Source organism: Hypanus sabinus, chromosome 2 (assembly GCF_030144855.1).
Source record: "Hypanus sabinus isolate sHypSab1 chromosome 2, sHypSab1.hap1, whole genome shotgun sequence".
Lineage (NCBI taxonomy): Eukaryota > Metazoa > Chordata > Chondrichthyes > Myliobatiformes > Dasyatidae > Hypanus > Hypanus sabinus.
Genome location: NC_082707.1, coordinates 16,612,200 through 16,626,020, shown reverse-complemented (window position 1 = coordinate 16,626,020; position 13,821 = coordinate 16,612,200). Strand labels below are relative to the sequence as shown.

Genomic DNA, 13,821 nt, shown 5'->3' with positions numbered 1-13,821 from the left:
CAGACCCCTGGTCTACATGACGGAAAGCCACTTGGTATATCTCTCTCTCTCTCTGAGGTCACAATAAACAACATATCAAGGGAAAAATAATGCCATAGCTGATTGCCCCTCACGGCCAACCGTTGAGATCATACCCATAGGGTTTGACTGTACTGACCCAGAGGTCCAGGCTTATTGAACAGCAGTCACAGGCCTACGGTTGTGGCTTCTCTCCTGTGCAATGTCTCAACCGATCACCCTCACACCATTGTGCATGCAAACTGGAGATGGACTGTTTTCGAGGCTATACGTGGCATCTCACATCTGGGCTGGGAGAAACTGGTCGCACTAAAGTTTGTTTGGCATGGCCTCAGAAAGGATGTGCGTGATTGGACTGCAGCCTGAGTGGCGTGCCAGCAGGCGAATATTAACCATCATTTTCAGGCGCCATTTGCACATTTGAGGTCCCTGAGAGACGGCTTAACCATTGCAATGTCGACCTTTTGGTCCTCTTAACCCCTTCTCGGGGTTTCATTCACTTCCTTACCATGGTGGACCGTACCCCAGGTGGTCAGAGGTCATCTCTCCAGCACTGACGACGGCTGAGATGCGGCTCAGTCATTCATCAGCACCTGGGTTCCGGGATTTGGCATACCATCTAATATTTCCTCTGACCACAGGCCCCAATTCACATCAGATCTCCAGGTTGCTATGACCCAGAATCTCAGTATTAGGCTGCATCACACCAAAGTCCAATGGCCCATGAGAGCAATTTCACCACTCTTGAAGGCTGCTCTGAGAGATTCACTGACCGATGAGTGTTGGCATGATTGTCTCTCATGGGTCCTGTTGGGGCTCAGAATTGCTCCAAAAGAGGACCTGCAGTTGTCCCAAGCTGGGCGTTTCATCTAAGGGAGAGAGGGAGGGAGGGAGTTCTAGTGAATTCTGGGGAACTTGTGTAGGGTAATGCAATTGGGAGAAATGTACATAATTCACAACCACCAACACTGAGTTGGGGTTTCACTTAAGAGCCTAATCTGATGTGACAACATTAGCACAAAGATTTTTAGCGTACTTTTGTGTTTAGTTTTTTGGAATTCAGTAAAATGTGACATGGGTTTAATTAAACATAAGATGCTTCAGTTTGCTTTATTTGCGAACACCTACAGAGACAACAGTATTTAGATTGCAAACAGGATTGTTACTTTCGCCATAACTGCTCAGAACTCATGCTCTCTGAAAAGTGGCACGAGACCATCCACCGGAACAAAATACAAGCGATTCCATGTTTAATACACAATTATTTTAGAACAGCAGTTTTCAACCAACTTGCCACGGTCAGCAGCTCCTGCACTTCTCAACTGTTCAAGTGCACAGCCTGCAATCAGCCAATGAGGAAGATATTTATGTTCTCGGACAGTAATACAACTTAATATTCCACAATACTTCTCATTGCGTACGGTCAAATTTCTACAAAGCATACTTTTAAAAGCTGTGAATGGATTATTCAAAAATCTGGGTTGACATTCATATTATTATCCTTCAGCGATCAGCTTCTTATTTTTAATTATCTTTATTTATTTAGAAAATTTTTAGAAAATGACAAAGAATAAATGTGGTGATAAAATAGTAAGAAAAAGAAAAATAATATTAACCCTCCCCCCCTTAACCCTTGTCTAAAGAAAGGAAAAAAAGAAAGAAAGAGAAAGATTGCCTGGATATCAGAGGATCCCCACATGCTCCATAAAGTTCAAAATAATTTTAATATTTATTTTTACTTTCCCCAATTACTTTATAATTTTATCTTCAAAGGACCTATGTATATAATCCTATCTTTTGCAGGTATGGGAGCCAAATTTTCAAAAATATATCATATTCATTTCTTAGATTGTATGTAATTTTTTCAAGTGGAATACAACTATGTATTTCATTATTCCAACGATCCACAGTTAAATATAAATCAGATTTCCAAGTAACTGCAATAACTTTTTTGGCTACTGCCAATGCAACTTTTATAAATTTTTTCTGATACTTATTCAATTTAAGTTTCGGTATTGTCCCTTCAATGTCTCCTAATAAAAATAATACTGGACTATGGGGGAGTTGTACTCCAATAATTTGTTCCATTAAAAGTCTTAGATTTATCCAAAACGGTCGAATTTTAAAATAAGACCAAGTAGAATGTAAAAAAGTACCAATTTCTTGATTACATCGAAAACATTGGTCAGACATATTTGAATTTAATCTATTTATTTTCTGTGGTGTTATATATAATTGATGTAAAAATTATATTGTATTAATCTAAGTCAAAAATTTATTGTATTCATCATACTATCAGAACATAATCTTGACCAGATTTTTCCATCAATTTTAACATTCAAATCAGATTCCCATTTTTGTCTTGATTTATGAATTCCTGATTTAATTGTCTGTTTTTGAATCAAATTGTACACACAAGATGTAAATTTTTTAATGTTTCCTTTTTGAATTAATGTTTCTATTTCACTAGGTTTTGGCATCAACGTTGTTTGATCCAGCTTTTCTTGTAAATAAGCCTTTAATTGAAAGTAACAGAAAAGGGTGTTATTTGATATTTTATATTTATTTTTTATTGATCAAACAACATCAATCAAAACAATCATCTATATATTTAATCCCCTTTTGGAACCAATTATATAAAAGTTTATTATCCATTGTAAAAGGAATAAGCCTATTTTGAATTAAAGTTCTTTTTGCTAATAAAATTTCTTTATCTCATTGTCCATATTTACCTTATTCCATAAATCAATCAAGTGTCTTAATATAGGAGATTCTTTGTTTTTCCCGTATCCATTTGGATTCTCATTTATATATAAAATTTTCTGGTATGTTTTCTCCTCAATTCTATTCTAATTCATGTCGGTTTTTCTTCATCAAAAAAAGATGCAATAAATCTAAGTTGATTTGCTTTATAATAATTCTTCAAATTTGGAAGTTGTAACCCTCCTAAATCAAATTTACATGTCAATTTTTCCAATGATATTCTTGACATCTTTCCTTTCCAAAGAAATTTCCTTACATATTTATTCAGTTCTTAAAAAAACTTCTGAGGTAATTGTATTGGTAAAGTTTGGAATAAATATTGCAATCTAGGAAATATATTCATTTTTACAGCATTAACTCTACCTATTAATGTTATTGGTAACATCATCCATTTATCAAGATCCTCTTTTATTTTTTTTTAATAATGGCAAATAATTTTGTTTATATAAATTTTTTACATCATTATCAACTCTAATACCTAAGTATTTTATCCCATTTATTGACCATCTAAATTGAGTTACTAATCGACATTGATTATAATTTCCTTTGGTAAGGGGTAAAATTTCACTTTTATCCCAATTTACTTTATACTCTGATACTTTCCCATATTCTTCCAATCTAAAAGATAATCTTTGCAAAGATTGCAATGGGTTTGTTAATAAATCAAAACATCATCAGCAAATAAATTAATCTTATATTCTTCTTGATTAACTCTAAAGCCCCCAATGTCTGAATCTGTTCTATTTAATTCAGCTAATGGTTCTATTGCCAATACAAATAAAGCAGGTGATAATGGGCAGCCTTGTCTCATTGACCTCGTTAAGCAAAGTGGTGTTGAAATCTGACCATTTGTAACTACTTTAGCTTGAGCATTAGTATTTAAAGTTTTATGCCATTGTATAAAAGATTTTCCTAACTCATATTTTTCCAATACCTTAAATAAAAAATCCCATTCCAATCTATCAAATGCTTTTTCTGCATCAAAAGCAACTGCCACACTCATTTCCTCTCTTTTTTGTGCCAAATGAATTATACTAAGTAACCGGGTTATATTATCCACTGATTGTTTTTAATAAAACCTGTTTGATCCATATGTATTAATTTTGGTAAATATTTAGATATTCTATTAGATAAAATTTTTGCTATTATTTTATAATCCGTATTCAACAAAGAAATAGGCCTATATGATGTTGGCTTTAAAGGAGCTCTATCTTTTTTTGGCAATAGTTATAATCGCTGTTAAAAAAGATTGTGGGAGTTTATGCATTCTTTCCACTTGATATATTAATTCCATAAAAGGAGGAATTAATAAATCTTTAAATTTTTTATAAAGTTCAGGAGGAAAACAATCTTCTCCTGGGGATTTATTACTCTGAAGTGATCCTAAAGCTTCTTCAACCTCTTTTAATGTAAAGAGCATATCTAATCCTTTCTGTTCTTCCAAATTTAATTTTGGAAGGGTTATTTGTGATAAAAATTTATCTACCTCAGCAATCTTATTTTGTGATTCTGATTGATATAGTTCAGTATAAAATTTTTTAAAAGTTTCATTAATTTCTAAAGGTTTATAAGAAATCTTATTTACTTACACTTGTTCTAATTGCATTTATTGTTTTAGAAGCCTGTTCTATTTTCAACTGCCAAGCAAGACTCTTATGTGATCTTTCACCTAATTCGTAATATTTCTGTTTAGCTCTCATAATTACTTTTTCTGTACGATATGTCTGAAGTGTATTATATTGTAGTTTTTTATTAACAAGTTGTCTTCATTTTTCTTCTGTCATATATCTTTGAGATTCCTTTTCTAACTATATCTTTTTCTAATTGATCTATTTCTGCCAAATATTCCTTCTTAATTTTAGATGTATAACTTATAATCTGTCCCCTTAAATATGCATTCATCACTTCCCATAATACAATTTTATCCTCAACTGAATGTAACTTTGTATCCAAAAACAATTGAATCTGGTTTTTCATAAAATCACAAAAATCTTGACGTTTTAATAAAATTGAATTAAATCTCTATCTGTAGAGATTTCTCTACAGAGAATTTCTCCTTATCCATCATTATCATTGCCATTATCAAGGGGGAATGATCCGACAGTATTCTTGCTTTATATTCCACACTTTTCACTCTATCTTGAATATACTTTAATAAAAAAAATCAATTAAGTTTTATGTCTATTTGAGTAAAATGAATAATCTCTTTCTCTTGGATTACTTTTTCTCCATATATCAATCAGGTTTAAATCTTTCATTAATGATAAAGTTAGTTTTATTACTTTTGATTTTGTAGTAACTTTAGTTGACCTATCCAAAACTGGATCTGAACAAAAATTAAAATCTCCACCTATTAATATTTTATCATGTGCATCAGCCAAGTTCAAAAAAACTTATTGTATGAATTTTGCATTATTTTCATTTGGTGCATAAATGTTCATAAAAGTCCATAATTCTGAAAAAATTTGACAATGTAAATGTATAATCACATATCTCCCCACAAAATCAATTACTACATTTTGTATTTTAATTGGTAAAGATTTATTAACCAAAATTGCAACTCCTCTCGATTTTGAATTAAATGAAGCTGCAATGATATTTCCAACCCAATCTCTCTTTAATTTCTTAATTTCTGTTTCTGTTAAATGTGTTTCTTGTTAAAAAGCAGTATCTCCTTTCATTTTCTTAATATATGTTAAAACTCTTTTTCTTCTCACAGGTCCATTAAGTCCATTAACATTAAAACTTAAAAAATTAAATTAATCATTCATAATACCTTGGGAACTCTTTAAAATTCTCCATGTTGCTGAGTCTCTCCCCAACCATCCAGGCAAAAAAAGAAGAAAAATAGAAGAAAGGTAACTAATATATAAGAAAAAAAAACAAAATATCCCCCCCCACTAATGTTGCAAATAAAAAGAACACAACATTACCCCCCCCCCCCATTTTACGGGTCATGGCAATCGCCATGATTGTACACGTGAAACTCGCAGCCATCGATCAGGAGCTCCTCCAGCTCCCCCGCAAAAAAAAAAGAAAATATATTAGTGAAGAAAAAAAAAATAATTAATGTCTCTACTCCCAATTAATACTCAACTATTTTTTTTTCCTTATAAATGTCTGTCAAGTCCAACCTTGTTTCAGTCTTCATCATTAGTCCACTTCATTTCTATAATTCTTTACTCCTCTTCGTGGACATCAGGTAATTCTTGTACAAATTTCTCTGCTTTCCGGTAGTCAACGAAAAGTCTTCTTTCTTCATTATCCAGGAAAATTATCAATTTTGCTGGGTAGCTCAATAAAAATTTATAGCCCTTTTCCCATAAAGATTTATTCACTGGATTAAATTCCTTCCGCCTCTTCAGAAGATCATAACTTATGTCTGGATTAAAAAAACTCTTTTCCCTTCTATTATCAATGGCCCATTTCTCTTTTTAGCACTTTGAGTAGCTGCCTTCAAGATCATTTCTTTATCTTGGTACCTTAAGCAATTTATCAAAATTGATCATGGATTTTGATCTTGCTGAGGTCTTGGTCTTAAAGCTCTGTGTGCTCTTTCAATTTCAATTACTTGGCTTCCTTCTTTCATTTCCAAAATTTTCGGAATCCATTCCTGAAAGAATTTTATTGGATTTTCTCCCTCTGTACCTTCCATAAGACCAACAATTTTAATGTTATTTCGTCTACTAGAGTTTTCAAGCGCAACTATTTTTTCCAACATCCGTTTTCTTTCTATTGTCCAGGCAAGATTATTGTCTTCTATCTTATCTATTCTTTCAGTGTTTTCTTCCATTTTTACTTCCATCTCTTTAACTTTATTATCCATCTTCTTTTGTTTTTCCACCACATTATCGAGTGTATTCTGCATCCTTCTTATATCTGTTCTTATAGCTTTTAATTCATTCATCATATATATCAGGATATCTCTTAGGTCTCCTTTAATCTCCTCCTTCTTTTCCTCTTCCTCTTCATTTCCCAAAGAGTCTGATTCCACTTCCGATTCACTTCCAGTTTCATTTCCAGCCGTAGTTGGGATTTGTAGTTTTGTTAATATCTGTTCATGCATATTTGTTTCTTCATGCATGCGTTGTTTTTGCCGTTTCTTCTTAGAGACCGCCAACATTGCTGCAACTCCCTGTCCCGCATAATCAGAAGTGCCATGCACTTCGCCGGGAGGAGATCCAACTTGAGTCCAAGGCTTCGCCGAGACGGTTAGGCCTTTTTCCCCCGCCGATTTGCACAGTCTTCGAAGTAGTAGCTTTCTTCTGTTTCGATTTAGGAGCCATACCAAAAAATAATCCTGAGTTGCTTATAAATAGTTTCTAGTAGATATTTGTTAAGTCTTCTTCATTTAAACCCTATTTCATTACTTTTTACGAGTGAGCTGGATTCCCAACGTCTCAATCCTATGTCATCACGTGACGCCCCCCCCCCCCCCCCCCCCCCCCCAGCGATAAGCTTTTGAACCAGAAGGGATAACTTCACTCATCCCCATCGCTGAACTACGGACTTGCTTTCAAGGACTCTTCATCTCACGTTCTCAGTATTTATTGCTCATTAGAATCAGGTTTATTATCACTGGCATGTGACGTGAAATTTGTTACCTTAGCAGCAGGAGCTCAGTGCAATACATAATATAGATGAGAAAAAGTAATAAATAAACAAATTAATTACAATATATGTTGAAGAGATTAAAAAGCATGCAGTAAAACAGAAATACTGTATATTTTAAAAAAGTGAGGTAGTGTCCAAAGGTTCAATGTACATTTAGGAATCGGGTGGCAGAGGTGAAGAAGCTGTTCCTGAATCGCTAAGTGTGTGTCTTCACTTCCTACCTGATGGTAACAGTGAGAAAAGGGCATGCCCTGGGTGCTGGAGGTCTTTAATAGTGGATGCTGCCTTTCCTGAGACACCGCTCCCTGAAGATGTGCTAGTACCCAAGATGGAGCTGAGTAGATATCCAACCTTCTGCAGCGACCCCTCCCGATACCAGACAGTGATGCAGCCTGTCAGAATGCTCTCCATGGTACATTTATAGAAGTTTTTGAGTGTATTTATTGACATGCCAAAGCTCTTCAAACTCCTTATGAAGTATAGCCACTCTCTTTCCTTCTTTATAATTACACTGATATGTTGGGAAAAGGTTAGTTCCTTATTTAATATTATTCTTTTCCTCTTTTGTATTGTTACAGTTTATTGTCTTTTACACATTGGTTGTCTGTCCACACTGTCGGGTGCGGTCTATAATTCTATTGTGTTGCTTGGATTTACTGTGAATGCCCAGAAGAAAACAAAACTCAGAATTGTAAATGGTGACATATATGTGCTTTTATAGCGGTGTGCTACACGCAACGCTGAAATAATGACACGGAGTCAGTAAACTGCAGTTAAAAAAAGATTTTATTCGAACTTCGCGGCCTTGCTTTAAAGCCTCCCTGATCCCGCCCTTCCCGGGCGCGGATGCTGTAGGGGTCACGTATTCACAGTCCTGTCCCGCGCACGGTTGCTGTCGGGGGCACGTATTCACAGTCCCGTGCGGGCTTTTCCCTTTGTTGGTGAAGCAGACCTGGAGCCCTTTAGGGACTGGCCTTTACGCCAGCGCGCTGGCTAGTTGTGAGCCGGTTCGAGTGCGCTAGGAAGTGGGTCGCCACATAACCCCCCCCCCCAGAACTGGCAATACACCCCCCAATGTCCACAGTCTGGGCCGGACCCTGTTTGGGAGGTCGGCCTCTGCGCCACAGTGCCAGAAACTCGACCGGTTGCGCCACGTCGGTTGCACATGGGTCGGTTTGAGTTGATCCACCGTGAAAACCTCCTCTCTCCCCCCAATGTCCAGCACGAACGTGGACCCATTGTTCCTGATCACCGTAAACGGCCCCTCGTAGGGCCGTTGCAGCGGTGGCCGATGCCTGCCCCTTCGTACAAACACAAACTTACAGTTCTGCAGGTCTTTGGGTACGCAGGTCGGGTTCTGCCCATGCTGCGAAGTGGGTATGGGAGCCAGGTTGCCGAGCCTCTCGCAATATTCTGCCCAGGACTGCTGCGGGTTCTTCCTCGTGCCCCCCTTGGGGCTGGTATGAACTCCCCGGGGATGTCCGGGGTGCGCCGTACACCAACTCGGCTGACAGGGTGTGCAGATTGTCTTTGGGCGTCGTGCGGATGCCGAGTAGGACCCAAGGAAGCTCGTCCACCCAGTTAGCTCCTTGCAGGCGGGCCATGAGAGCCGACGGTGACGGTGGAAACACTCCACCAGGCCATTCGACTGTGGGTGGTAGGCAGTGGTGTGGTGCAGCTGTGTCCCCAAAAGGCTGGCCATAGCTGACCACAGGCTGGAGGTGAACTGGGTGCCTCTGTCGGAGGTAATGTGGGCCGGTACACCAAAGCGGGACACCCAGGTGGTGATCAGTGCCCGAGCACAAGATTCGGAGGTGGTGTCAGTGAGCGGGATCGCTTCTGGCCATCTGGTCAACCAGTCCACGATGGTGAGGAGGTGCCGCGCTCCTCGTGACACTGGCAGGGGGCCCATGATATCCACATGAATGTGGTCGAAACGCCAGTGGGTGGGGTGGAACTGCTGCGGCAGAGCTTTGGTGTGCCGCTGCCCCTTGGCCGTCTGGCAGTGCATACATGTTTTGGCCCATTCACTGACCTGCTTGCGGAGTCCGTGCCAAACGAACCTGCTGGAGACCATCCGGACGGTTGTCCTGATGGAGGGGTGCGCTAAATTGTGAATGGAGTCGAAAACGCGTCGCCGCCAAGGTGCCGGGACGATGGGACGGGGTTGGCCGGTGGTGACGTCACAGAGTAGGGTCCCCTCACCTGGGCCTACGGGGAGGTCCTGCAGCTGCAAACCAGAGACTGCGGTTCTGTAACTAGGGATCTCCTCGTCTGCCTGCTGCGCCTCTGCCAGTGACTCAAAGTCCTTGAGAAAGGGCATGAATGTTAGGGCGAGAGAGCACATCCGCCACGACATTGTCCTTACCCAAGACGTGCTGGACATCCATCGTGTATTCAGAGATGTAGGACAGATGGCGCTGCTGGCGGGACGACCAGGGATCGGACACCTTCGTAAACGTAAAGGTAAGCAGTTTGTGGTCTGTGAACGCAGTGAAGGGCCTACCTTCTAAGAAGTACCTGAAATGCCGGATTGCCAGGTATAGCACCAACAGTTCCTGGTCGAAAGCACTGTATTTGAGCTCGGGTGGCCGCACGTGTTTGCTGAAAAATGCCAGGGGTTGCCAGCGACCTGCGATGAGTTGCTCCAGTACCCCACCGACTGCCGTATTAGATGTGTCCACTGTGAGGGTGGTAGGGACGTCCATTCTGGGGTGCACTAGCATTGTGCCATTTGCCAAGGCTTCTTTTATTTTAATGAAAGCAGCGGCGGACTCCTCGTGCCAGGTAATGTCCTTGCCCTTACCCGACATCAGGGCGAACAGGGTGCACATGATTCGGGCAGATAAAGGGAGGAAGCGGTGGTAGAAAATTACCATACCCACGAATTCCTGAAGGCCTTTGATTGTGGTGGGTCAGGAAAAATGGCGGACCGCGTCTACCTTGGCGGATAGAGGGGTTGCCCCATCTTTAGTAATCCTGTGGCCCAGGAAGTCGATGGTGTCGAGCCCAAACTGGCATTTGGCAGGGTTGATTGTTAGACCGTATTCACTCAGTCGGGCGTAGAGTTGATGGAGGTGGGACAGATGCTCCTGACGACTGCTGCTGGCTATGAGGATGTTGTCCAAATAGATGAATGCGAAGTCCAGGTCGCGTCCCACCGCGTCCATTAACCGCTGGAGCGTCTGTGCAGCATTCTTCAGGCCGAGCAGCATGCGGAGGAACTCGAAAAGGCCGAACGGGGTGATGAGTGCCGTTTTGGGGACATCGTCCGGATGCATCGGGATTTGATGGTACCCCCGGATGAGGTCTACCTTGGAGAAGAGCCGTGCGCCGTGCAGGTTTGCTGCAAGGTCCTGAATGTGTGGCACAGGGTAGCGGTCCGGAGTGGTAGCCTTGTTCGGCCTGCAGTAGTTGCCGCATGGTCTCCAGCCCCCTGTTGCTTTGGGCACCATGTGCAGGGGGGAGGCCCATGGGCTGTCGGACCGCCGTATGATCCCCAATTCCTCCATTCTCTTGAACTCCTCCTTCGCCAGTCGGAGCTTGTCCAGGGGAAGCCGCCGAGCGCGGGCGTGGAGGGGTGGTCCCTGGGTCGGAAAGTGGTGCTGTACGCCGTGTCGGGGCACGGCTGCGGTGAACTGAGGTGCCAGAACTGATGGGAAATCCGCCAGGACTCTGGTGAAGTTGTTGTCGGACAGCATAATGGAGTTGAGGTGTGGGGCCGGCAACTGGGCTTCACCCAGGGAGAACGTCTGGAAGGTCTCGGCATGGACCAGTCGCTGCCTCGGCAGGTCGACCAGCAGGCTGTGAGACCGCAAAGAATCCGCACCCAGAAGCGGTTGGACTACGGCGGCCAGAGTGAAGTCCCACATGAACCAGCTGGAGCCGAACTGTGGCTGCACCGTACGGATGCCGTAGGTCCTTACTGTGCTGCCGTTCACAGCCCTCAGGGTGGGACCCGGTGCCCTGTTGCGGTTGTCGTAACTCATCGGAGGTAAAACGCTGATCTTGGCACCGGTGTCGACCAAAAAACGGCGTCCCGACCGCTTGTCCCACACATACAGGAGGCTATCCTGATGGCCAGCCGCCGTAGCCATCAGCGGCGGCTGGCCCTGGCATTTCCCAGGAACTTGCAGGGCGGGCTACAGCGGTGGGCTTCGGCGCCCCACCGCTGGTGGTAGAAGCACCATTGTTCATTGGGCTCCCCACCCCTGCCTCTGGGGTTAGCGGGCTCTGGTCTGGTTTGCTGCTGGGAACGTGGCCGGGTGATCTGTGCGACGGATGCCCCACTCACCTTCTTGGCGTTCCACAGCAAGTCCGCCCGGGCTGCCACCTTCCGGGGGTCTCTGAAATCCACGTCGGACAGCAGCAGGCTTATGTCCTCGGGCAGCTGCTCCAGAAATGCCTGCTCAAACAAGAGGCAGGGCTTGTGTCCTCCGGCCAGAGACAACATCTCATTCATTAAAGTCGATGGAGGTCTGTCACCCAAACCATCCAGGTGCAGTAAACGGGCAGCCCGCTTGCGCCGTGAGAGTCCGAAAGTCCTTATGAGCAGGGCTTTGAATTCTGTGTATTTGCCGTCTTCTGGGAGTGACTATATGAACTCCTCAACCTGGGCCGCTGTGCCCTGGTCGAGGGAGCTCACCACGTAGTAGTAACGTGTGTCTTCCGAGGTTATCTGCCGAACGTGGAATTGGGCTTCTGCTTGCTGGAACCATAGGTGAGGTCGCAGCGTCCTGAAGCTTGGCAGTTCCAACGAAACTGCATGAACAGATGCGGCGTCGTTCATCTTCGGCCCAAATATTGTTTGGGCCGTCGGGGTCACCAATTGTAACGATGTGCTACACGCAGCGCTAAAATAACGACAAGGAGTCGGTAAACTGCAGTTAAAAAACAGATTTTATTCGAACTTCACTGCCTCGCTTTAAATCCTCCCTGATCTCACCCTTGCCCAGCGCTGATGCTGTAGGGGGCACATATGCACAGTCCCGCGCAGGCTTTTCCCTTTGTTGGTGAAGCAGACCTGGCGCCCTTTAGGGACTGGCCTTGGGGCCGGCGCGCTGGCTATTTGTGAGCCAGTTCGAGTGCACTAGGAAGTGGGTCGCCACACTTTGATAATAAATTTACTTTGAACTTTCATTACTCTATGACAATCCTGTTATTTATTTACTTTAAGTTACAGCACTCTTTCACCCAATGAGGCCAAGCCACCCAATTACACCCACATGACCAATTAACCTAAACACAAAGTACACTGCAGATGCTGTGGTCAAATCAACACGTACAAACAAGCTGGAGGAACTCAGCAGGTCGGGCAGCAATCGTTCCTCTGATTGGTTTTTCACCTGGCACCTACCAGCCTTCTCCTTCCCACCCTCTTTATAGGGCCCCTGCCCCCTCCCTCTTCAGTCCTGACGAAGGGTCTCGGCCCGAAACGTTGACTGCTTGTTTCCATGGATGCTGCCTGACCTACTGAGTTCCTCCAGCTTGTTTGTACGTGTTGATTTGACCAATTAACCTGCTAACCTGTACGTCTTTGGAATGTGGAAGAAAACTGGAGCACCCAGAGGAAACTCATACAGTATTAGGAAGAATGTACAAACTCTTTAACGACCGTCAGGGCTGGGATAGTGTTACACTACCTATGACACTATTGTGCTGCCCCCTGAATTTATTTATTTTTAATTATAAAAAGATATTTGTTCTACTTCTTATAGATAATGAACATCACAGCTCCATTCTAACAAAGTACAGGGCTGTTGAGATGAGTAAAATTTATGTGCTACTTCAATCAGCATGACATCCAGGCATCACCAGAGTGTTGACTGGGCCACAGGTTGAGAAATAATGCTTTTTAAAAACAAAAATCACTTATAACATCCAATGGAGTTACCTCCAGTTCATGCTCGAGTCAGCCGAGAGCAATGAGCGCTGGTCTTTGTCGTTACTGTAGGTCTGGACTGAGTTCAGCAGTCGGGTGATGTGCTCCTCTCGCTTTTCATCCATATGCACTACAGCCCTCTAAAGGGAGGGAAAAATTGTAGTGTGTGAATTCATTTCATCCAAGACATCGTAGCTCAATTATTAATTAAAAGATTGCAATTGCTGAATTAAAAATAAGCAAGGTCCACAAGTTGTAGAAGGTTATAAATTGAAGTCCATCCCACAGACGTCTCCTGTGGAATAAAGGACTGGCGTCTCAGGCCAAGCCCCTTTATCAGGACATAACAAAGGGTCTCAGCCCAAAACATCAGCCCTCTAACCCTTTCCATAGATGCTGCCTAACCTATTGAGATCTCCACCATTTTGCATGTATTACTCTGGATTTCCAGCATCTGTCAGTCTTTTGTGTTTAAGATCTCTTCCCTGATGTCACTCTCTAGCCTTTTCCTATATCAAATTCCCAAAATCCACGATTTCAGGCTG

The 13,821-nt window shown here is 42.6% G+C and overlaps 1 protein-coding gene across 2 annotated transcripts in view; it reads right to left on the bottom strand.

Moving 5' to 3' along the window:
• Positions 1-13,821, bottom strand: part of dhx36 (DEAH (Asp-Glu-Ala-His) box polypeptide 36) — a 130,452-nt gene that overhangs the window by 112,554 nt on the left and 4,077 nt on the right. Inside the window, exons 2-3 of one of the 2 annotated variants that reach the window (XM_059992411.1) lie at positions 13,289-13,416; positions 5,558-5,593 (exon numbers count right to left, since the gene is read on the bottom strand). In XM_059992411.1, coding sequence (XP_059848394.1) covers positions 5,558-5,593; positions 13,289-13,416 — 164 coding nt within the window. The remainder of the gene's footprint in view (positions 1-5,557; positions 5,594-13,288; positions 13,417-13,821) is intronic. The other variant, XM_059992413.1, reaches the window with a different exon arrangement.